Source organism: Dermacentor variabilis, chromosome 4 (assembly GCF_050947875.1).
Source record: "Dermacentor variabilis isolate Ectoservices chromosome 4, ASM5094787v1, whole genome shotgun sequence".
Taxonomy (NCBI): domain Eukaryota; kingdom Metazoa; phylum Arthropoda; class Arachnida; order Ixodida; family Ixodidae; genus Dermacentor; species Dermacentor variabilis.
The window spans coordinates 118,834,992-118,857,066 of NC_134571.1; the positions used below are offsets into that span (position 1 = coordinate 118,834,992).

The following is a 22,075-nucleotide window of genomic DNA, read 5'->3' on the forward strand; positions in this document are numbered from 1 at the left end:
TCCTTGTCTGAGGGGTGCATGCGGATTTGCCAATATCCTGACCGTAAATCAACAGAAGAGAAATACGACGCGGAGTGGAGGCAGTCGACGGCGTCATCTAATCGTGGTAGGGGGTACACGTCTTTCTTTGGGACGGTGTTTAGGCGGCGATAGTCCACACAGAATCTCCATGAGTTGTCTTTTTTCTTCACTAGGATCACAGGAGCAGCCCAAGGGCTACATGATTCCTGGATCACTCCTTTCTGTAACATTTCTTCGACCTGCTCGGCGATGACTTTTCTCTCTGAAGGTGAAACGCGGTAGGGATTCTGACGAATTGGCGTTGCTTGCCCTGTGTGGATGCGGTGTTGCATACGAGACGCCGGTGGTGTATGGGACGCTCGTTGGCCTTGAGCAAAATCAAACACTGTGGCGTAGCGAGCGAGCACAGCTTCCAGCAGACACTGCTCACTAGAAGACAGCGACTTGTTAATCAAGCGCTTAAAGTCAGCAGAATTATCATGGTTGCAATTGGGGTTGAATTTCTTTTCGGCAGTTGACATTTCGACCGTTCCGACGCTGACAATGGCTTTTTCATCAAAACTTGCCAGTTTAAGTCCTAGCAGCAATGTTATGGATTGGGTTGAAACGTTCACTGTCCACAAACGAGTACAACCATCAGTGGTGACAACGAGGGAGCGAGGGACTATCGCATTTTTCTTCAGCGCATTGTTATAGTCGGGCACGGCTAAACCACAACAAGAGCCTGTTCGAGGGCGAGAAGTATTCACAGGTACAAACATTGCAGTCTGAGGGGGCAAAGTCACATCTTGTGACACGGAGAGAACGTCCGCGGCATCACTGGTGCTATCTGTTATTGAAGTTCGTGCGTCGCGGCAAAGAGAAATCCACAATCCAAAGTTTCCCCCCCACTCACGCAAGAAATCAATTCCTAAAATAACGTCATGCGTTGTACGTTCAAGCACAGTAAATTCACTACGAAATGTCTGGTCCCCTATCGTAACTGAAACAGAACAGACCCCAAGTGGGCGTAACATTTCCCCACCAACTCCACGAAAGGTAGCGTTCCGATTACAAGAAAACATAACTTTTTGTCCAAGACGATTTTTGAAGGACAGGCTCATAACAGAAACTGCCGCCCCGGTGTCAACTAAAGCAAAAGCACTCACAGTGTCAACTAAAACGCACACATTGTTTTTAAACAATTTTACACAAGGGAGTCTTGATGAAGATGAACATATTGCGGCCTCACCCCCGTCGGTCGCGCCAGCTAGTTTCCCACCGGCGGCGGTGATAACGAGCGACGACGAGGTGATGGAGAGCGTCGTTGTCGTGTCGGTGGCAGTGTCAGGCTGCGATCGGAAACGGGGGAGTCATTGCGGTTCGCGCGTCCCTGCTGCAGCCGCTGGAAGGAACTTGAATACGGCCTGGGCTCGTCAGCGGGCACGCGGGGTGTTTAGGAATTAAACCGTGGAGCACGCTGCTGGCGGCGGTGGCAATACCTAGCAATGTGTCCAGGCACACCGCAGCTGTAGCAAATGCGGGAGTCGCGGCTTGTCGCGGGTGACACCGGTGACATGGGTGTTATGGGTGGAAACGTACTCTCAGGCTGGTTCTAGGAGGGAAGAGCCCGCGGAACAAATCGTCGTGGTGCTTCTTGTCGGCGTCCCAGACTTGTCGGTTGCGGTGGCAAGTTGCTGCTCTCCGTACGATCAGCATAGGTCCTGCGAGGTTCTCGGTAACTCTGAGGTGCCCAGGTGGCCGGTGGCACACGAGAGCGATGATCAAACGCACGCTGATGGCACACATGAGCGTCGTCAACAACTTTAAGGCGTTCAAGCTCTTATTTAACGACTTGCCGAATCAGCGAGGAGATGTCGTCGTGGGTTGGGACGGACACACTTGCAATAGTAGTAACGTTGTCCAAGCGTCCAAACTTCGGCCCAATCCTTCTCTTTTTCAGCGCTTCAAACGCCGGGAATGTTTCCTCAGATCAGACGGAGTACTAAGGTCTTCCTTCGTTATAAGAAAATTTTAAACATCTTCAGCGATTCCTTTAAGCAGATTTCCTACTTTGTCTTCGTCTGTCATTGTAGCGCTGACGATTCCGCATAATTTCAGAACAGCGTCTATGTACGTTGTACACTTTTCGCCAGGTAATTTAGCTCGTCGGGAAAGCGTCTGCTCAGCCTTCTTTTTCTTAGAGATTGGGTCCCCGAAGCACTTGGTGAATTCTACAAAATTGTCCCAGCTGGTCAGAACGCTCTCGTGGTTTTCAAACCGGAGGAGCGAGGTTAAAGCGAGAAAAAAGAACACGTTATCGAGCTGTTTCGCAGTGCTCCAGTGGTTGTGGCGACTCACTCTATTGTAGTGTTTAAGCCAGTCGTCGACGTCTTCGTTCGCCTTCCCGGAAAAGGTGGGTGGCTCTCGCTGCGGTGTCCAGTAGCCAGCCTGACCTTTGTGGTTGCTGTCTGGTCCGCCACAAGTGGGGTCGTCACTGCCTTCTCCGGAATCGGCCATGTCCGCTGCTTGGGGTCGTAAACCGGCCAAACGCCTACTCCGTCGGACAGTTGGTAGAGCTGGGTCATCCAGGATCGTCCAAGACTTACCCCGCACGTCCACCAAAGATGTTATGAATTATGTTTATTTTCAGGGTGAAACGAGGTCCGAGATGGAAGCTACAGGCCAGGCCCAGCCGACGCAGAGTACCCCGAGATCACGCGCGCCCACTCGACTTCTTTCTCTGCCTTAGTCGCGCAGTGCTGCGACAATATGTACCCCTAATTATTTCTGGTCAATCCAAATGCCATTATTTTTTCTAAAACAACTGAACATTATGCTCACCTTTTTGTACTTTGATAGTATGCAAATACAGCGTGAAGTCGGATCTTACAAATATATTTTAGAACAAAACTCCATCTGTATTCTAGACAGTAGCCTGTCGGGTGTCAACACCCGACGGCGTGTAATGGTAAACCCTTGTAGAATACATTGTGTTTCTTCTCTGGTTCTGGCTTCAGCTTAAGATGAATTATGAGGGTCGCCACAATGTATTTCTTCCATTAAATAGGGGTGACAGCTGGCTTCTATAAGGCTTGCAGAACTTCACCAATTCACCGAGAAACGAAACGCAGGGCAGCAGTGTGACTTGAAGGATCCTAAATTAGGCCAAATAATGATGCAGACTGTCACAATGACGATCCTGAGAAATACAGTGTACAGTGCATCACTAGCGTTACTTTGTGCTAGCTGCGATTAACCACAAAATTATGGAATATTTCTTAATCTACTCTACCTCATGCTAAAGTAGCTTCAGCATACCAAAGTGGCCTCTACAAATGCTACGAAACTGCTGCAACACAAATGGTGGGCAGTAAAAAGCATACCTCGCAGTCGCAACACATCATGACAACTGATGACTTTGCACATCATAATCATGAATATATGGTCTCCAAAGCAAGTTTATATGACAGTTGAACAGGAATAAAATATGCATTTTATGTCACTATTTTATAGCTGTTTCATGTTTGTGGTTCAAAATAGCACAGTGTCCATTTCGCCATTTTTTCAATGTAGTGAGACGTAACATTAATATGATTATAAAGTTGATGAAAAGAAGCACTGTAGCAAACATGTGATGGTCGCTCAGGCATATTCTTCGTTGGCCAGCCAGGCTCAGTAGACAACAATGGTCACCGCACCACAATAAACACCGACGAGCACAGCTGCTCGGTGGTCAGTCATCCTCCGTCACCACCACGCTGCGGGGCGTCCGTCTAACGGAGGGTGCCTCGAGCTCTTCCTTCCTCACGAACTCAGACGGATCGTGACACTGGCGACGAGTATCCACGGGTCGTCCCACGCCACCACGTGCGGCGAAACACCACTCCCCGTTGCTGCCGCCATGCCGCTGTACGGAAGGCAAGAGCCGTTCGAGGGAGGTGGGTCCGCCTGGCCAATTTAGGAGGAACAAGTCCACGTGTGCTTCAGGGCAAACGGCACACCCGAGGCCAAACAGTGAGACATTTTCCTGGCCAGCTGCGGGACCCGCATCTTCAGTCTCCTGCTCGACTTTCTCAAGCCAGTCACGCCGCATGTTAAGACGCTAAGTGAGCTGCTCGCCATACTCCGCTCTCATTTCAACCCAGCACCGTCCACACTAATGGAGCGTTCCCGCTTCAGCAATCGGAGCTGCCGGGAACGAGAGACCCTCGGACAATTCGTTGCTGCACTACGAGGGCTAGCGACTGCCTGCGTTTTCGGGGTCCAACTGGACTCGCGGCTCCGGGACCATTTCGTCTGCGGCATCAACAAACCCGCCATGCAGACGCGACTCCTGGAGCTTCTCGACCTCTCGCTGGACGACGCCGTGAAGGCAGCACTGGCAATTGAAGCTGCCGCCAAGTACACCGGCGAGATTTTGCGTGCGACTGGCTCACAGTCGGCGGAACCGGCGCTCAACAAGTGGGCGACAAGGGGCAGTACCTGCGGTCACTGTGGTGGTGCCGACTCCCCCTCACAGTGCCAGTTATCTCAAGCACAATGCTTAACGTGCGGGAAAGCTGGGCACCTGGCACATGTATGCTGAAGGAGGAGGACGAACAGCAAACAGCAGCAGCCTGGTTCAAGCCCAGGTACTGCATAAGCCCATGACCAGGGTAGCCGTCGCAAGAGGACGCGGTGGGAGCGTGCGGCAGCAGGCTCGAGTTATTCCGCGGCCAGACTCCACGTCGTCGCCGAGGACCCGCCAATTTTCGACATCTGGCATACAGGCCTTGTACCGTCATCTGTGCCTCCGTATATGCTGACTGTCGAAATCTGCGGGCACCCCATTTCCATGGAGCTGGAGACAGGGGCCAGCCTGTCTGTCATGGACGGGAAACCGTTCAAACGTACCTTGGCCAGCGCGACCATCGAGGCTTCGGGCATGATGCTGTGCAGATACTCCGGGCAGCTCTCCCGGGTCCAGGGTAGGGCACAGGTCAACATTCGCTTTGGTGACAGGGAGGCAACCCTTCCCCTTTACTTAACCCTGGGTCGTCGCCGACGTTACAGGTCCGAAACTGGATTCTCGCACTGGGAATTCGTCTGCCAGAGTACCAGGAAGCCACCCTGCATGTGGGGAAAAATGTCCCCAGCCTCCCGACCCAGTTCATCTCCCTGTTCCAGCCAGGGGTGGGCACATTCTCCGGCACGACGACTGGCATCTAGGTACCTGAGGGAACCCGGCCACGTTTTTTTAAGCCTCGCCTACGGCCGTTCGCCCTGAAGGACAGGATCACCCAGGAGCTGCAACGGTTATAGCGGTGCCCGTCAATATGTCCGAATGGGCCGCTCCCATCGTACCACTCCTCAAGCGAGGCGGCAGTGTCAGGATCTGCGGGGATTTCAAGGTTGCCATCAACCCTGTCGCTACCGTCGAGAAGTACGTGTTGCCCCGGGTTGAAGATCTCTGCTGAGCGTTGTCCGGTGGACAGAAGATCACCAAGCTCGACCTCAGAGATGCTTACCAGCAGCTGAAGCTCCAGAATGCCTCCCGGAAGTGTGTCACAATATCGATAACTTTGGGGCTCTTCCAGTGCACGCGCTTACCGTGTGGCGTGGCCTCAGCCCCAGCCATATTTAAGAGTGAGATTTAAGACTGGAGCATGAGGCACGTGGTGGTGTACTTGGATGACATCGTAGTTACTGGCAGTGACGACAGGGACCACCTGCAAAACCTGCACAACGTCCTGGGACGACTGCAGGAGGCCAGTCTCAAGGTCAAGCTGTAGAAGTGGATTTTCCTCGCCCCCAGTGTTGAGTACTTGGGGCACGTAATTTCCCAGGCTGGCCTAGCCCCGGCTCCCTGCAAAGTTGATGGTCCTCAAGGCGCCTCAGCCCCAGAACAAGAAGGATCTTCAGGGCTACCTCGGCCTCATCAACTTCTGCAGGAGTTTTCTGCCGAACCTGTCGGAGCATCTGCAGCCGCTTCATCTTCTGCTTCGATATGGACAGCAATGGGTCTGGAAGAAGGAGCAGGACCAGGCCTTCCAATGCAGCAAGGAGCTAATCACCAAGGCTCCAGTGCTGGTACATTTTGATCCTGCTAAGCCTGTTGTCCTGACCGTAGATGCATCGCCGTACGGCGTGGCAGCCGCTCTGGCACACCGGGGCCAGGATGGCCAGGAACGCCCTATGTAGTTTGTTCCTCGTCGGCTTCGGGTTGCAGAGCAACGCTATAGCCAGCTGGACAAAGAAGGCTTGGTCCTCATGTTCGGTGTCGAACGCGTCCACCAGTATGTTTGGGGCCGGAAGTTCGAAGCAATCACGGACCACAAGCCGCTGTTGGGGCTGCTGGGCCCTGACAAAGCAGTTCCTATGCAGGCATCACCTCGAGTGGTACGCTGGGCCTTGAGGCTGGCAGCTTACAGTTACCAGTTAGTTTACCGTCCGGCAAAGGACCTGGGGCGTGCTGATGCCCTGAGCCGCCTGCTCCTGCCTGATGTGCCTGATGCGGTTCCAGAAGCTGCTGAAGTGTTCATGCTGGAGCACGCGTACCGGGAGGTGCTCTCCAGATCTGCGGTATCGCAAGCGACCAGCCGGGACCCAGTCCTGTCTCAGGTGGCCCAGGCGGTGCCCCATGGGCAGGAATTGGTTCAGCAGGCCTATAGCCACAAGGCCGCCGAGCTGAGCTTGCAGCAGGGCTGCCTACTGTGGGCTTCCAGGGTGGTGATCCCACAAAGTCTGCGGTCCAGGGTCCTGCAATTGGTGCACGTGGGTCATCCTGGCGTGGAAAAGACCAAGATGGTGGCCCGTCCCCTTGTTTGGTGGCCTGGCCTGGACCAGGACATCACTCACAAGGTGCAGAACTGCCAAATCTGCCAGGCGCTTCAGCGGGCCTCACGTCATGTGAAAATCGCCCCATGGCCGTTCCCACAGAGACCCTGGTCCCGCCTACATGTGCATTTGGGGGGATCCTTCAAGGGCCAGTCGTTCCTGGCAGTGGTGGACGCCTTTTTGAAGTGGTTGGAGGTTCTACCTGTCACCACTCCATCAGCAGGCGCGACTATTGCAGCGCTACGACAGGTCTTCGCCGCCCAGGGGTTGCCAGACGTCATCGTGTCCGACAATGGTCCTCATTTCGCCGGGACAGAGTACACGACCTGGCTGATGAGGAATGGAATCCGCCGGATGATGGTTCCGCTACCACCTTGCTTCAAACGGTGCAGCCTGGCGGGTGGTACAAATCATCAAGGACAAGCTCAAGAAGAGCCAGACTGGGGATTTCCGGACGCAGGTTGCCCGGATACTGTTTCAGTACCGGACCACGCCCCACAATGTCATGGCCGTGCCCCCTCTGAGGTCCTGCTAGGTCGGGTGCTAGACACCCTTGCGCGTCTTTCATGCGGACCTCCGATCCACAGTGCCCCTGAAGCAGCTGAAGCAGAAGCTGGCTGCTGACCAAGGGTGCCATCCCGGGTCTGTACCAGAGTTGGGAGTTCCAGTTTTTGCCAGCAACTTTCGTTCTGTCCCACCTTGGTCCACCGGACAGGTGGTGTCTCCTGCCAGCGCCTCATCGTTGCTCGTCCGCATGCCAGACAGGGCCACGTGGCACAGACATGCCGCCCATATCAGGCCTCGCCTCGGGACCTGGCCAGCACCCTCGACCGCCGCTTCCGAGTTCCAGCCCGCAGGAGGACTACCGGCAGCACCAGCCGCTTCCAGCGGAGCACCACCCACCTCGGAGGCGGCAAGCGTTGCCAGTGGTGCGGCGCCCGTTGGGCCTGTGCGGCGCCCATCATCACTCCCAAGGCCTACCACTGTGGATCCTCCGGAGGGAGTGAGGCTGTCTCAGGCAGCACCCGGCGTTACCACGCTCGGCCCGCCAACACCGGTGTCCAGGCGGAGTACGCGTCGACGGAGGCCAGCAGACCCTTACTCGCCTGGGTAGCAGACACCGTCGACCCGGCTAGGATGACGGCAGAGACTTATGCTCTGAACTTGGACGTTTGTTTATTTTATTTAACAAACAAGCTGAGGGTAAGGGGGCGTGTCAAGTATGTGACGCCCCCTCGGGCATAATCTTCGTTGACCCGCCAGGCTCGGTGGCCTGCCAGGCTCGGTGGCCTGCCAGGCTCAGTAGGCAACAATGGTCAGCGCACCGCAATAAACACCAACGAGCACAGCTGCTCGGGAGTCAGTCATCGTTCGTCACCACCACGCTGCGGAGGGACCGTATAACGGTGGGCGCCTCGAGCCCTCCCTCTTTCACGAACCCGGACGGATCTTGGCAAGCACAGTCTAATTACCGGGTAGGTTAGTCAAGTACTCCTTGAGCACCTAGGTTCTTTCAGGAAAGCGGGCTAGTGCAATTCTAACAAGGCAGGCACCGTATCTATCGATGCTTTCAGGTCTGCCACAAGCCTTGCTGTGCAGCACAGGCATTCATTTTTTCATTAACTGGTCCTTTCAAAGCCCACTTCCTGCAGCAGAATGCCAAAAATTTAATGTACAGGAGCGGCCACTTTTAGAGGTAACACGGTGCGCGTGGCGGTGCCCCTCGGACTACCAAGCGGGTGCCGCGCGAAGTATTGCGGCGCAGGCGCAATCAGCGCAAGAGGATGAGTTAGCTGCGCGTTGTCTGCTACGGTTCTTCCCACTTCGCCGCGAGAGGCGAAACGAGAGCCAAAGTGTGAGAGGCTCGCTTTAGAGTACACAAACCCTGTAGCAATGGCCCGTCAACAGGTAGTATTCTAAATCAGTTATCGAAGTATGCAGGCGTCTGTGTACAGCATGCCTGCGTGCTTCGGTAACTGATTAAGAATACAATTTGTTTACGCACCATTGCTACCGGGTTTGCGTACTCCAAAGTATAAAGTATGCCAGCGTGCTTCGATAACTGATTCAGAATACTACCTGCTGACGCACCATTGCTATAGGGTTTGTGTACTCCAAAGCGCGCGCGCAATCTAGGTTTCGTCGCATTCGGCGAAGTGAGGGAACCGTAGCAGATGACGCGCAGCTAACTCCGCCTCTGGTGCTTTTTGCGCTTGCGCTGCAATACTTCGCGTGGCGCGCGTCGTGGTGCTCTGCGGAGCGCGGCCACGCGCTCCGTGTGACCTCTAACGGCGGCCGCGCCTGTACACTCGGCGTTCGCGCGCTAAGTAAAATCAGTGTACCTAAGCAATGGAAATGAAAAGACATAGCACAACTACAAAAATGGGGCCACAGCGTGAACTTAAAGCACATATTATGGAACATGCATCAGATGCTACCCCACAGCACTTGAAAAAGTTAAGGAGAAAAAAAACTAATGCTGGTGATGAACTACTGACAAGTGAATTTTCAGAATATTAAAACATTGCGTAGCGTGTATGTGAAGTGAGGAAGCACTGGAAGTGCAGGGACCACTGCTGGTTCATCGACTATGTGTGATACAATTTGAACAAACCGACTAACCACCACGGTTTCTAAAACAAAGTACATGACTCAAAAACACTTTTCTTCAACCAGCCGGTGCTACGCACACAACCATATGCATTCTGCCACATGTATACTATAACGGCTTGTCCTCAATACTGAAAGATTTCTTACGCGATACTGGAATGAGCGTTGGACATAGGCGCCGATAGGTACATTCTGCATTTTTGTTTAAAAAAGCGGAACCAATAACAGACTGTCGTGCCGAATCTCCCACAAGCTCCGAGTAGTAAAAAAATGTTTTGCGGAAGCTTATGCTGCCTCTTACATGCTTCAGCTGCTAATGCCCGTAACATGAACAACAGTCATAATTGATCAAATTGGAAACGTTTTATGGACAGCACCGCAGCAACATCCCAAAAACTGCATCAACATAATGTGCTTCTATGCAAAAATGGTTAACTCACGCATATTTGCTGTTCTTTTGTTGCTTTCACCAACCTTTCAGCACAAACCGGTCTTGAATCTTGAAGGTAAACAAAGCTGCTCATCGCGCGATCCATCTGTGGCCTCCTTCGAAGTCAATCCCGCTCAGTCCCCATACACGCACGGAAAAAATCACCCATAAAAACCGCGGTTAACCACCGCAACGTGAACCACCAACGAAGCAATAGGAAACAAAGAGTAGCGAACAAATGCCGCCGCAAATTTTCTTCGTGTTAAGCCATGCACCATGCTCTCAGCTGCTGGGGTGCGATTTTTGCTAGACCTCAAACAGAGCTCCCGCTTGATCTATCAGCCGGGTGCTCACATTGGCGACGTTGCCGAGCTACAGTTGCGCATTGCGCCATGTAGTCGTTTGATTAGGAAGACGAAGTAACGGAAACACATATTTGTCTTAAATAATTGTAGTTTTGACGAGCACATTTAGCAATAGTCTCGATATCAGACGCTTTTCTAGGTCGGTGCACTTCACTCAAGTCAAGCGCGCATCTTCAAGGCATTCCTTGGCGGAGGAAAGGTGTAGTAGTGTCCATGAAAGGCAAGGGCGCCTTGAGTGAAGCAAGCACTGTCGCATCGACTTGGCTGAGTCGAGGATACGTGTTGAGTGAAGGCGGGTTTAAGAATGCGGGGGTAAGTCCGCCAACAGTACTTCATCATCATAATCATCATCATCATCATCATCATCATTATCGGCCTGGTTACGCCCACTGCGGGGCAAAGGCCTCTCCCATACTTCTCCAACTACCCCGGTCATGTACTAATTGTGGCCACGTTGTCCCTGCAAACTTAATGTCTTCCGCCAACCTAACGTTCTGCCGTCCCCTGCTATGCTTCCCTTCCCTTGGAATCTAATCTGTAACCCTTAATTACCATCGGTTATCTACCCTCCTCATTATATGTCCTGCCCATACCCCCCAATTTCTTTTTCTTGATTTCAACTAAGATGCCATTAACTCGTGTTTGTTCCCTTACCCAGTCTGCTCTTTTCTTATGCATTAACGTTACACCCATCACTCTTCTTTCTATAGCTCGTTGCGTCGTCCTCAATTTAAGTAGAACCCTTTCCGTAAGCCTCCAAGTTTCTGCCCCGTACGTGAGTACTGGTAAGACACACCTGTTATACACTTTTCTCTTGAGGGATAATGGCAACCTGCTGTTCATGATCTGAGAATGCCTGCCAAACGCACCCCAGCCCATTCTTATTTTCTCATTATTTCAGGCTCATGATCCGGATACGCAGTCACTACCTGTCCTAAGTAGATGTATTCCCTCACCCCTTCCAGTGCCTCACTAACTATCGTAAATTGCTGTTCTCTTCCAAGACTGGTAAACATTAGTTTCCTGCAGATTAATTTTTAAACCTACCCTTCTGCTTTGTCTCTCCAGGTTAGTGAGCATGCATTGCAATTGGTCCCCTGATTTACTAAGCAAGGCGATATCACCACCGAATCGCAAGTTACTAAGGTATTCTCCATTAACTTTTATCCCTAATTCTTCCCACTCCAGGTCTCTGTATACCTCCTGTAAACACGCTGTGAATAGCATTGGAGAGATCATATCTCCCTGCCTGACGCCTTTCTTTATTGGAATTTTGTTGCTTTCTTTATGGAGGACAATGGTGGCTGTGGAGCCGCTATAGATAGCTTTCAGTATATTTACATGCGGCTCGTCTACCCCCTGATTCCGTAATGCCTCCATGACTGCTGAGGTTTCTAATTAATCAAACGCTTTCTCGTCATCAATGAAAGCTATATATAAAGGTTGGTTATATTCCGCACATTTCTCCATGACCTGATTGATAGTGTGAATATGGTCTATTGTTGAGTAGCCTTTACGGAATCCTGCCTGGTCCTTTGGTTGACAGAAGTCTAAGGTGTTCCCGATTCTATTTGCGATTACGTTAGTATACACTTTGTAGACAGCGTACAGTAAGCTAATCGGTCTATAATTTTTCAAGTCTTTGGCGTCCCCTTTCTTATCGATTTAGGTATATGTTAACGTTCTTCCGAGAATCCGGTACGCTCGAAGTCATGAGGCAACAGTACTCAGAACGTACGAAGTCCTTTGCAAGACGGGGAGCTTCACAAGAAAGTGACACGGGACTGCGACGGTAGTTAAAGAAGGGGAAACGGATGGTATGGCATTCTTTGCTTCTAAACCTCGCGGTAATGTGTGCGACGCCAGTGCGGAGGCCGGAACCTGAAGGTCACCAGTGTGGAGGATTAAAAAAAAGTGATATGCACGCGTACGAGGAGCATCTTCATGAAAAACTTGCAGACCGAGGTATTGAAAACAGAATGTAAATTGGATTTTCACGAAATCTGAAGAACTGCACTTTCTCATTCGCGTGCTTTACACGGATGAGCTTAATTTCTCATAAAAAGCACAAGTTAATCTTTACAACACGCACAACTGGAATGATAGGAATCTCCAGTGGCTGGTACAAACACAACACCAAAGCCAGTGGTCGTTTAATGTGTACTGCGGTATTTTTGATGGCAACGTTTTTTCTTTTTTGACAACACAATAACGACGCAACGCTACGCCATGACATCATCGATAGCCACACGAATGATGTCTGTCACAACGTTTCACTTGCGCACATTCTAAACATCTGGTTTCAACAAGATGGCACTCCTGCGTTTAGTAGTAGGCAGTCTCCAGCGTGGCTCGTCAAGCTCTTTGCTGGACAGTGGAATGGCCCGCAAGAACCTGTACCCTGGCCTGAAAGGTCGCCGGACATGACACCGCTGGACTTCTTCTTGTGGGGCTACGTGAAAGATTGCGTGCATAGCAGCAAAACTACCACACCGGACGGCCGTAAGACAAGAATAAGAAGTGTCTGACGCGAGATTCCAACGTCGTTGTTCAGAGCTGCAACAGCCCAAGTGTTGGAAAAAAGCATGTACTATATTGGGGAGGGTGGGGGTGGGGGGGGGGGTTCCACACGGTGACCTGTTTGAGCACGTGCTGTAAGTTCCAGTGGAAAATAAGTACACAGAACTGGTCTAAAACTTGGCTGTTTAACGCATCTTCATGATGTCACCCTATTCTTACACAAAGAAGCTTGCGACAAAGATAGAAATAAGTAAACTAAAACATTTATATTGCCTCTTTTCTGGAGCTCAAGAGACAGAAAGGGTGAATGGCTCAACCAGTTGCACCTTTGGGTGTTTCTTTGTGGGTGTCTAAGACGCCTTATGTGCTTCTGGTTTATTTTTTATATAAATAAACTCCTGAGTAGCTCTTTTCTTTTCTTCCGAGAACTTCCTTTTTCGTTTTCCGTGATTTTTCGCCCACTGTTCTTTCTAACGTTGGTTAAATTTCTTTTTTAGCGTTGTTTCATGACACGGGAAGTTTAAAGCTAACCCAAGTGCCTTATGATTAGACTGTTTTATTTCTGCGACTGCAACAGGTCTGCTTACACAGGGAACCCGCGGAGGCGACAGCGCGCATGAGGAGTACGCAGGAGCAGGCGTGGTTTCTTGCGTGCGCCCGCAGCTTTTATAAAGCTGCGTAGCCTTCGCTGCGGGCGCTGCGCGCATTGCAGGACATCCTCGCATGTTCTGGAGCGTCCACGAGGGTAGAGCAGGCAGAGGTTTTCGATATGGTTCTTGCCGAAGATGTGACTGTGGTTTGACTTTGTTGCGGCGGATATTGGCTACACAGTTTCAGAAGCTGGCATATGGCGGCTCTGAGTAGCACACTACGGGCTCCTGTGCGTACAAGTCAGCAATCCCTTTCTCAACTTCTGCGTCATGCCAAATATAGCTGTTTCATGCACGCGTGCTTCGCTAATTACACACGACCTTGCGCGCTGCGTACGTGTCTGGTTGCGAACGCCCAACTAAATCTACCTAATGAGCACAACATGCTTACGTCCGTAGATGCTGAGACTTATCGCACCACGCTAGTTAAGTCGCAAAACCTCTCGAGCCATCCTACATGACGAAGCATTGTACGGTGCCGCGATAAACGAATGCAGCCGTATATATTTAAAAGTTGATTTTATATCATAAGAAGCCAACAAAAACTGACACCTGCGGCAAGTTCAAACCTGCTGCAAGTTGTTTTTTCATCCACTTTGAGTTTCATTATTTAACGTTTTTTTTATTGCATTTATTACGCACACTAATTTCCTCTATGTTGTCCTGAGTTTCAGTGTTTCTTGGCTTCTTATAATATGACTAATAAAAATCCGGCCCCTCGTTTAACCTACTTTCTAAAGGTTGTTTTTAGACGTCTGTGTAGCGACGCGCGACCGTGCACCTAACTCGTGTTTTGCGTATTTCACGGAGTTTGCTTTTTTTTCTTGGAAGCAACAACCAGGCACACGCCAGAACCAAATGAAATCTGGATTCGGGGGTTATTTTAGGTGCCCTCTAACTCTGTACTTATATAACTCTGTATATATATATATATATATATATATATATATATATATATATATATACATATATAATTTCCGGCGCTTCATTATTGAATGCTGTGTGGTTGTTTTTTGTGTAAGTACGCGGGCCTGGGTTAAATTAAGACGCATATATCTGTGGCCGTTGTGCCTGGCACTTCTTTATTTCTTTTAGTCTTCGCTCTGATAAAGAAAAATCCAAAAGTAACACACGCTCTGTCGGCTCTTCTGTGAGCAGCGCTTTGAGGTGCGAAATATCAAGGATAAGCTAAGGGTCATGCCGCGTGTGTTGAAGCGGTGAATTTCGAAAACATAGCTTGCAATACTTTTTGGATAATCTTCATTTAGGTTCAGTGGCGTAATCGACATAACGAGACACAGCAGCTTTAAGCCATCGCATAGGACTAATCTTCATTTTGATAACAAGGCATTAGGCATTTAGAACTCTATTGCCTGCTCTTGGGGACCAACAAAACCAGACGGTATGAGCCCGCCAGTATAAGCTAACTTTTATTGACAGTTAAGTGTGCTGTGTGAGTACATAGAAGTGCAGGAGATCTTGCACAGTTGGGAAAATAGAAGAGGCGAGACAGGCTTAGAAGCTTGCTCGCTATCAAGAGCTTTTCGTGCTGATCTGGTGATGTCATGGCACTCTTTTGGACGCTTTGCCTGTAAAAGAAATTCGAAGTATATTGTAGTTCCATGGTATCAGCTTCAAATAAATATCATTCTGAATCGCTGATAATATACACAACGTGGAGTCTGCATACGCGGTCACTTGCAAAAGTTCAAAAAATTATCTCGCCTAAATTCACCTTCGTCAACGCCATAACCTTCAATATACACCCAAATAAACACAATACATTGGTTACGCGTTTTCTTCCATTGCTGGAATCGCCCTTAGAAGTGCTCTTCTGGTGAGCACTTAAGCAGTGATGCCACTACCTTTTGAATTTTTGCCACGTACATCCCTACGACGGCGCTCACCGAGCATCAGTTCGCACTTAGAGAAAAAAAAAATTGCAGGGGGTTAAATGCAGCACCTGGGGAGCATGCTTTCCTACTGTGACTTAAATGTTTGTTGTAATGTCACGCACTTTCAATGCGGAATTCGAGGTACAGTATTCCTGAGCAGAAACCAGTGCCTCTCTTTGGATACGTATGAGGGTACGCAGCAGACGCAATTTCTTTCAGCCTTTGCGAGCAACACGTAAAAAGCAGATTTTAGATTTAAATCTACAAATACAAATTAGAGTTGCATAATTATGTAAATGAAACACAATCAAGCTGTAGTTTGTTTTTGCTTTGTTCTTCCACACTTCTTGGTGTTGACTTGTCGTGCTTTTCCACTCCATGCCTTGCGATTTGAACTCGATACCTCATTCGTTAATACAAGTTGCGTCGCTGGTGACGACCGTTTACATAAAATCATCGCTGTCATCTCATGTTTACCACTGAATGCAACGTTCGTTTCGTTGCAACTAATGCTGTGAGTCCACAGTTTCGGCACCATCCCGGCGTACATTTTTTTCATTTATAAATGCTCCGTCAAAGCCAGCCAAACGGATGATTTCATCAAGTCTAATGATGGTGAAATAACTCTAACTCTTGTTTGGTGAACAGGGAGGACAAGTGAACTCAATTATTCATTCTGTTATTTTCGTGCAACGTGGGGGATTTTTGACCTTCGCATAGTCCTTGGGGTCTTCAAGTTTTCCCAAATACGATAGCTCCACTTGAACACAGTTGTTACCTTTACGACATCGTTTCATGTGTCTTTTCGAACATTTAATAAACTTCTGTACCATCTTTCCCCATTTCACAAGAAATTTGATATTGGCACTTTGTTTCATGCGTTCGTCGATTTTCATTTGTCTAAATAACAAACATTTGTTGCAAAAAAGTGTGGGGGTTTGCTCGATTTACAACACATGCTGTGGCGCTGCTTGGCGTTGGCCGGTGATGGTTCTCGAGGTGAACAGTGGTGGCAGCGAATGCTGCACAGTGAAGTGCTGGCGGACCAACTCAGGGCTGTCCAGAGGGCCCGTGTGATAGCAGAGGGGCTCGGCCTCTCTGTACCGACGTGGGAGCGGCCCGCATCAGTCCCAGACTGATCCCTCCGGACCTAAATAAAGTTCTTCATACCATACCATACAGGAGTAGGGCTTGTCCTAAATCTCAACCAGCTCCTCTTGAGTAGAGAAGGCGAAGCAGCGCCTTCGAAACACCATCTCTTAAATTTTTGCTGGCTCTTGGCAAAAACTTTTGTGACAGGCGCACTCTAACGTCAAGCTATTTTAAACTGTTTCTAATCCAATTCAGCAAACAGCCGTCCGCGACTGGCCAAATTTTTTTTGCCTCAGCTACTGTGTGTGTCTGTGACGCGACGTCATGTAAACTGTGAAAACGCCCAGTCTGATATCAAACGTACAGACTCATTATGTACAATTCGATTGAACGAAAGAAAAGTAACTATTTTTAATTCGACGCCTGTTTCGCCGTTGGCCTCCTGCCATTCGTCAAAAGTTTACGGGAGGCGCCCACTTCACCTGCCTGTCACGCGACTTCCCAAAACCGCGAAAACTCACTACGTCAATGTGACCTGTATGCGTTAAAGACGTATTTATATTCCCAACAAAGCTGATTTTTTTTCGTAATAGCCGTAGATGAGCCAGTTTCAAAAGGAATCGAAGATTGCTGCCCGCCGATCACTATGGCGCTGGCTACTTGGAAGGGCCGGGGAGCATGGATTTATCAACACATAAGTAAACATTTTTGGTTGGTATTACAGCGTTATCGAGCCCTTTCTGCACGTATGCGACATCGCTCTATAAACTCCTCTTTGTTAAGGATCCATTATAGACGCACTTTTAACCTTCCGTTGCATGCCGCCGCAAGTTTTGACCAGCTACCACATCCTATGCAAGGGCAAGCGGAGCAATGACAGATGCCAGCAGCAACCTCCGCGTCCGGTTATCTACCTTCACTGCGCTGGCTCGGCCCCACCGAGACCCTCTTTACTTTGGCGTGCTCCTCGTCTCTTGTCAGCCAATTAGATAAAAAAACTGTTCAATGTACTCAATACTGAAGCGGGCAGAGATAGAAGGTTAAATGGGACCACGCTTACTTTGCTGAAGATATGGCGGGTATAAGCTTCTTAAAGTAGATGCCCTGGCCACTACGGGGTATCTCAACGACCTATCTCACAAGAGGCTTTTTATTACCGGTGATACGCACAACTTTCGGGCGGAGACTTTTCCCCTTGCACGTCCGCTGTATAGCTTACAACGCTCTTGCGGAGACAAAAGGAAAGAGAAAGCCGCTAATTGTTTCGATAACTATGTCAAGCTCCACCTATACTTGAAGAATTCGACGCGCTTTATAGCTTTGGCAATTGTGTGGAATATGCAGCGGAATTTGCGCCGTCGTCGTCACCGTGAGGTTGCGCATAAAGTCCAAGTGTGAAAATACCGCCGCCGCGCACTGTATGCTGTAGGAGTGAGGGGAAAGCTTGCGAGGGTGAACCGAGAAGGGTGATAGCTCGGTGCGGCGGCATTTGCTCGTGCGTGCAAGAGGGAGAGCGGAGAGGTGTGCGCGCACTAGAAAAGTGGAGCGTGGAAGGAGGAACAGGGTGGCACACGTGTCCGCGGTGCATTTGGAGGGTAGCTGACGAAAGACAGCTGATGGATTCGTGTTCGCGGTGTTCTCGCGCACCAAGTTCGCGTTTAGGTGAGAGGCAGCACGAAGGAGAACTCGCCAAGCGCTGATGCCGCTCTTTACTGCTCGAGCATTCTCAAAGTGCGTGTAGGCAGTCATCGCGGGAGATGTGTTGATGTTTGCCTGTGCGCGCGTCGTACCATGCTCGTTAATTTACTTAGTAAGCGAATCTCTGCCGCACTTTATGCAGGCAATACAAGTACTACTGTTACTGCGTATAGCTGTCTAATAATTTGCCGTCGCAATGAATGATTCGCCTTTTGGACAAAACTGGGGCCTTTGTGCGGCAGGTTATTCTTGATGTGACGTCCTTCAATAGGAGCTAATTCTATAATTAGCTAGAAAAAGGTATCAGGGGACCATTAAGGTAGCTGTCAGGTAGCTGTGTGTGCGACTGATATATTGAGATTTTCCCGTAGTTTGGCGAAAGGTGCAGCGGCTTTCCTTTATTTGTGTCAAAGGTATTGTAGAAGTTTTTTTCTATCGTATTTGTTGAAGGTGTGGCGTCTCTATCACAATCTGAGCTAGGCAAGGCATTTATTCGGAGCGGAAGATGGGACTGCTGACTGTTCGTTATTGCGCATCTGGACGATGTTGCCCTTGACGTGCTGTGTCCCGCTCTGGTGGAAATGTCGGAGCCCTACGTGAAGAAGCATCGTGCGATGTTCCTTCACTATCTGTAACACAAGCTCTGAGCACACTATAGGAAGCAAGATTGGCAGGTTTAGATGCTCGTTAAATGATGAGATCGTAGAACGCTGTCTGGATCTGAGGAACTGTTGATATCGCTTCATACTCACCATGGTGGCATAGTGGCTATTTCGTTGCATTAGCACGCACTAAGTCACGGATTGAATTCACGACCACGACAGCGGCGTTCAGATGGGGCAAGATGCATAATCACACGTGCCTGACTGTGCATTGGGTGCACGGTAAAGAACCACAGGTGGTCAAATTTAAACCACAGTACCACTCTGCAACGTACCTCTGACAAGGTCACGGTCTTGGCGCGAGAAAGTGTAAAAATTTAAACAAGATGTCGCCCAGACTTCTTAGTTCTTCAATAATCCTGCTAATAATTATCGCGCATATTGTTTGCTATATAGTGACTGTTTTTCATTTGTTGTAAAGAAATTATTCTGTCGCGTAACTTAGGTGAACGTTTCTAAGTAAGAAGTGAATTTCGAACTCTCTGTTACTGTCCTTCATTCTCTGCGTACGCTCTTGCGTTACTAGGCAACGTAAAGAAGGAACTCCCGTCATTATTAGCCTAATAAAGGTAACCTCTGGACTAGGCCACTTTTATAACCTAAAGACCTGTAAACTGAACTTGGTTGCAAGTTCAGAGTCGGAAAACAGGTGTTCACGTAACGTTTGAAATGCCGCATCTTAAAAGAACATCGATATTCGCACGAAACTGCATGACATTACAATGTCGCTTCGACTTTGAGGTGTACTGACATAGTTTATGTTTGTTTTATTCTTGGCAGAACTTGTCCCTCCTACACAAAGATGGTCACTGTGTGAACACGCCCACCATTTCATACCCATCTCGGCTTCAACAGAAGCTTTGCCTCCTAAAAGACTTAGATGGGCTAGTTGGTTGCTGGTTTTGCAGTATGGCGAGTGGAAGTTCGACGATCGTCCTCTGTGTATTCTTTATTTGTCGGGTCCTTACACACGCCGATTTAAGCATGTTTCATCTTCGCCTCCTCTTTACATATAGCTTGTCTTGCTCCATAGCGGCATCACTCGCCTTCATCACGCCTACGTTGGTCCGTCTAGTTGGGCTGAAACTCACGTGTGTTGTTTTGTATCTGCTGTAGGCGCTCAGCACACGGGCTTGAGACCTTTTGGCTGCACACCGGCGTCGTTCAGCTTAGGCAAGCTTAGGTTTACGCTCCTCAAGCTCAGCGATGGTCAGTACTTTGGGCAGGGCAGATTGGAGATAACATTTCGCGCGCACGCTCGGCGTGAAGCGTTATAGCGTTAAAGACCGAGAAAAATGAGGCACACTTTGTTGTTTTGCCATTTCATAGTGGTTTAAGAGGCAGAGGGGAAACCGAACCAGCTAAACCAGCGCTACGCGCGTTGACGTCTCTTCTCAATGCGATTGCGGTCAAAGTGGAGGAGACGACTGAAGGCAACCAAGCACGTGTACGATGAGCTGACACTCAACGCTCTTGGCCTCCAAGCCAGCCATCAAGTGAGGTGTTAAATCTAGCACAAAGGAGCCCGGCCTTTGATGCAGTGCAGCTACTCGAGAGGGCACACTGACGTAATGTTTTTGTGTGCATTTTACGAAGGGCGATGGCGCATTTTCTTCGGCCCACAAAACTTTTAATTTATATAGGGCAGGAGTCACATATAACATCGCTATACAAACCGCGTTTTTTCAGCAGTTGTGGAGACCATTTCAATAAAATTCTTGCTTCGATTTAAAACGACCTTTCAATCACACAGAGCCCGAGCCCCACTCTACGTGAAAGTGAATAATATCTACTCATTCACATTCTTTTTTGCCATTGAGAGTACATTCCAGTATACATACATTGTAATGGGGGTTTATTCGGGTCGTAGAGCCCTAGCGACGAACGCAGCACCAGCGGGTAGAGCGCATGCAGAAAGAGCCATGCGATGGCAACAGGGCTCTTCAGCGTGCCGATCTTCGTTACAATCACCCCTGGAATTGAAGAGTAGCCATTCTGGCGACCTAGGAAGAGGTGAGAGGATCGTAATACGGCTTCAGCCGGTCACTGTGCACAGTTTCTCACCCTCGACTCCACAGAACGGGAGATGGTGATACGGGTTCGACCACGTACGTAACTGGGGATGGTTGCGGAACCACGCGGTAGGGCCCGTGGTACTTCGGGAGGAGCTTGGACGGAAGGCAGGATCAGCCACAGGCGGGACTCAAAGCCACACTGGTGAGTCGATGGGGAAACGGTAAGGGGATGGGTTGAGGTTATGAAGCTCCTTTAGCGGCACTGTTGAGAAGACGTCAAAGAACGGTCCAATTGTCGCCATTTCTCGGCTTACTGAGCGACCGTAGAAACAGGTGAGCATTCAGCAGCGTTTGACCGCTACGGGAGAACCGTATGAACGGGGCTCAAGGGATGGCGGCCGTAAAGCAGGAATAATGGTGCGAATGCAGCAGCGGGGGCTTGAGAGGTACTGTTACATGCGTATGGGACGAATGGAAATACAAGATCCCTGTTGGAGAGGTCACACGCAACATACATTGATAGCATGTCCCCAAGAGTTCTGTTGAATCGTTCTGTTATTCCAATCGTCTGTGGATGATGAACAGTAGCATTGCGCTCAATAATTCGGCATTCAGACAGGCGTGACTGCAGGACGTCCGAGAGGAATACATGACACCGATCGCTCAGCAGTTCACCAGGTGCGCCATGGCGGAGAACGAAGTTGTTCAGAATGAACGAGGCGACTTCTTTTGCTGATGCGGCAGGCAAGGCGGTGGTTTCAGCATATCGTGCCAAATGAGCTACGGCGACAACACTCTATCGATTGCCAGCGACAGGAGATGGAAGAAGCCCGTACAAATCAATGCCGACACGGTCAAATGGCTGAGCTAGGCAGGGAAGTCGCTGGAGGCCTGCGGTGGAGAGATGCGGGATACACTTGTGTCAAGGGCAGGCAGTGCAGAAGCGTTCGTATTTGTGGATGAAGTAGTACATCCCTGGCCAATAATATCGTAGGCGAAGCCGTATGTAGGTTTTTGATACTTTGCCGTGACCACACTGTGGGTCAGAGTGAGAAGCGGAGCATAGATCTTGTCGGAGGTAGCGGGGCACTACTAAGCGCCACAAGCGGCCGTCATTGTGGTAGTTGCGGTGGTATAAAAGTCCTTCGCGGATGGTGAAATGCTGCGCCTGTCGGCGTAACGCTCGAAGTGACGAAGCTGCCGGAGAATATGTCAATGATTGAATGTTATGACTATCCATGGTTCTTTTCGTTGCTCCGAGAGCATGTCCAGGATGTCAAGTTGTGAGATATCATGTCTGTAGGAAGAAGTATTGTTGT

At 49.7% G+C, this 22,075-nt stretch overlaps 1 protein-coding gene across 1 annotated transcript in view; it reads right to left on the reverse strand.

The window, feature by feature from the left end:
* Nucleotides 1–14,856: 14,856 nt before the first annotated feature.
* LOC142577912 (uncharacterized) overlaps nucleotides 14,857–22,075 on the reverse strand; it is a 100,781-nt gene continuing 93,562 nt past the window's right edge. Inside the window, exon 5 of the mRNA XM_075687348.1 lies at nucleotides 14,857–14,983. Within this exon, the coding sequence (XP_075543463.1) occupies nucleotides 14,958–14,983 (26 nt within the window). The 3' untranslated portion in view covers nucleotides 14,857–14,957. The remainder of the gene's footprint in view (nucleotides 14,984–22,075) is intronic.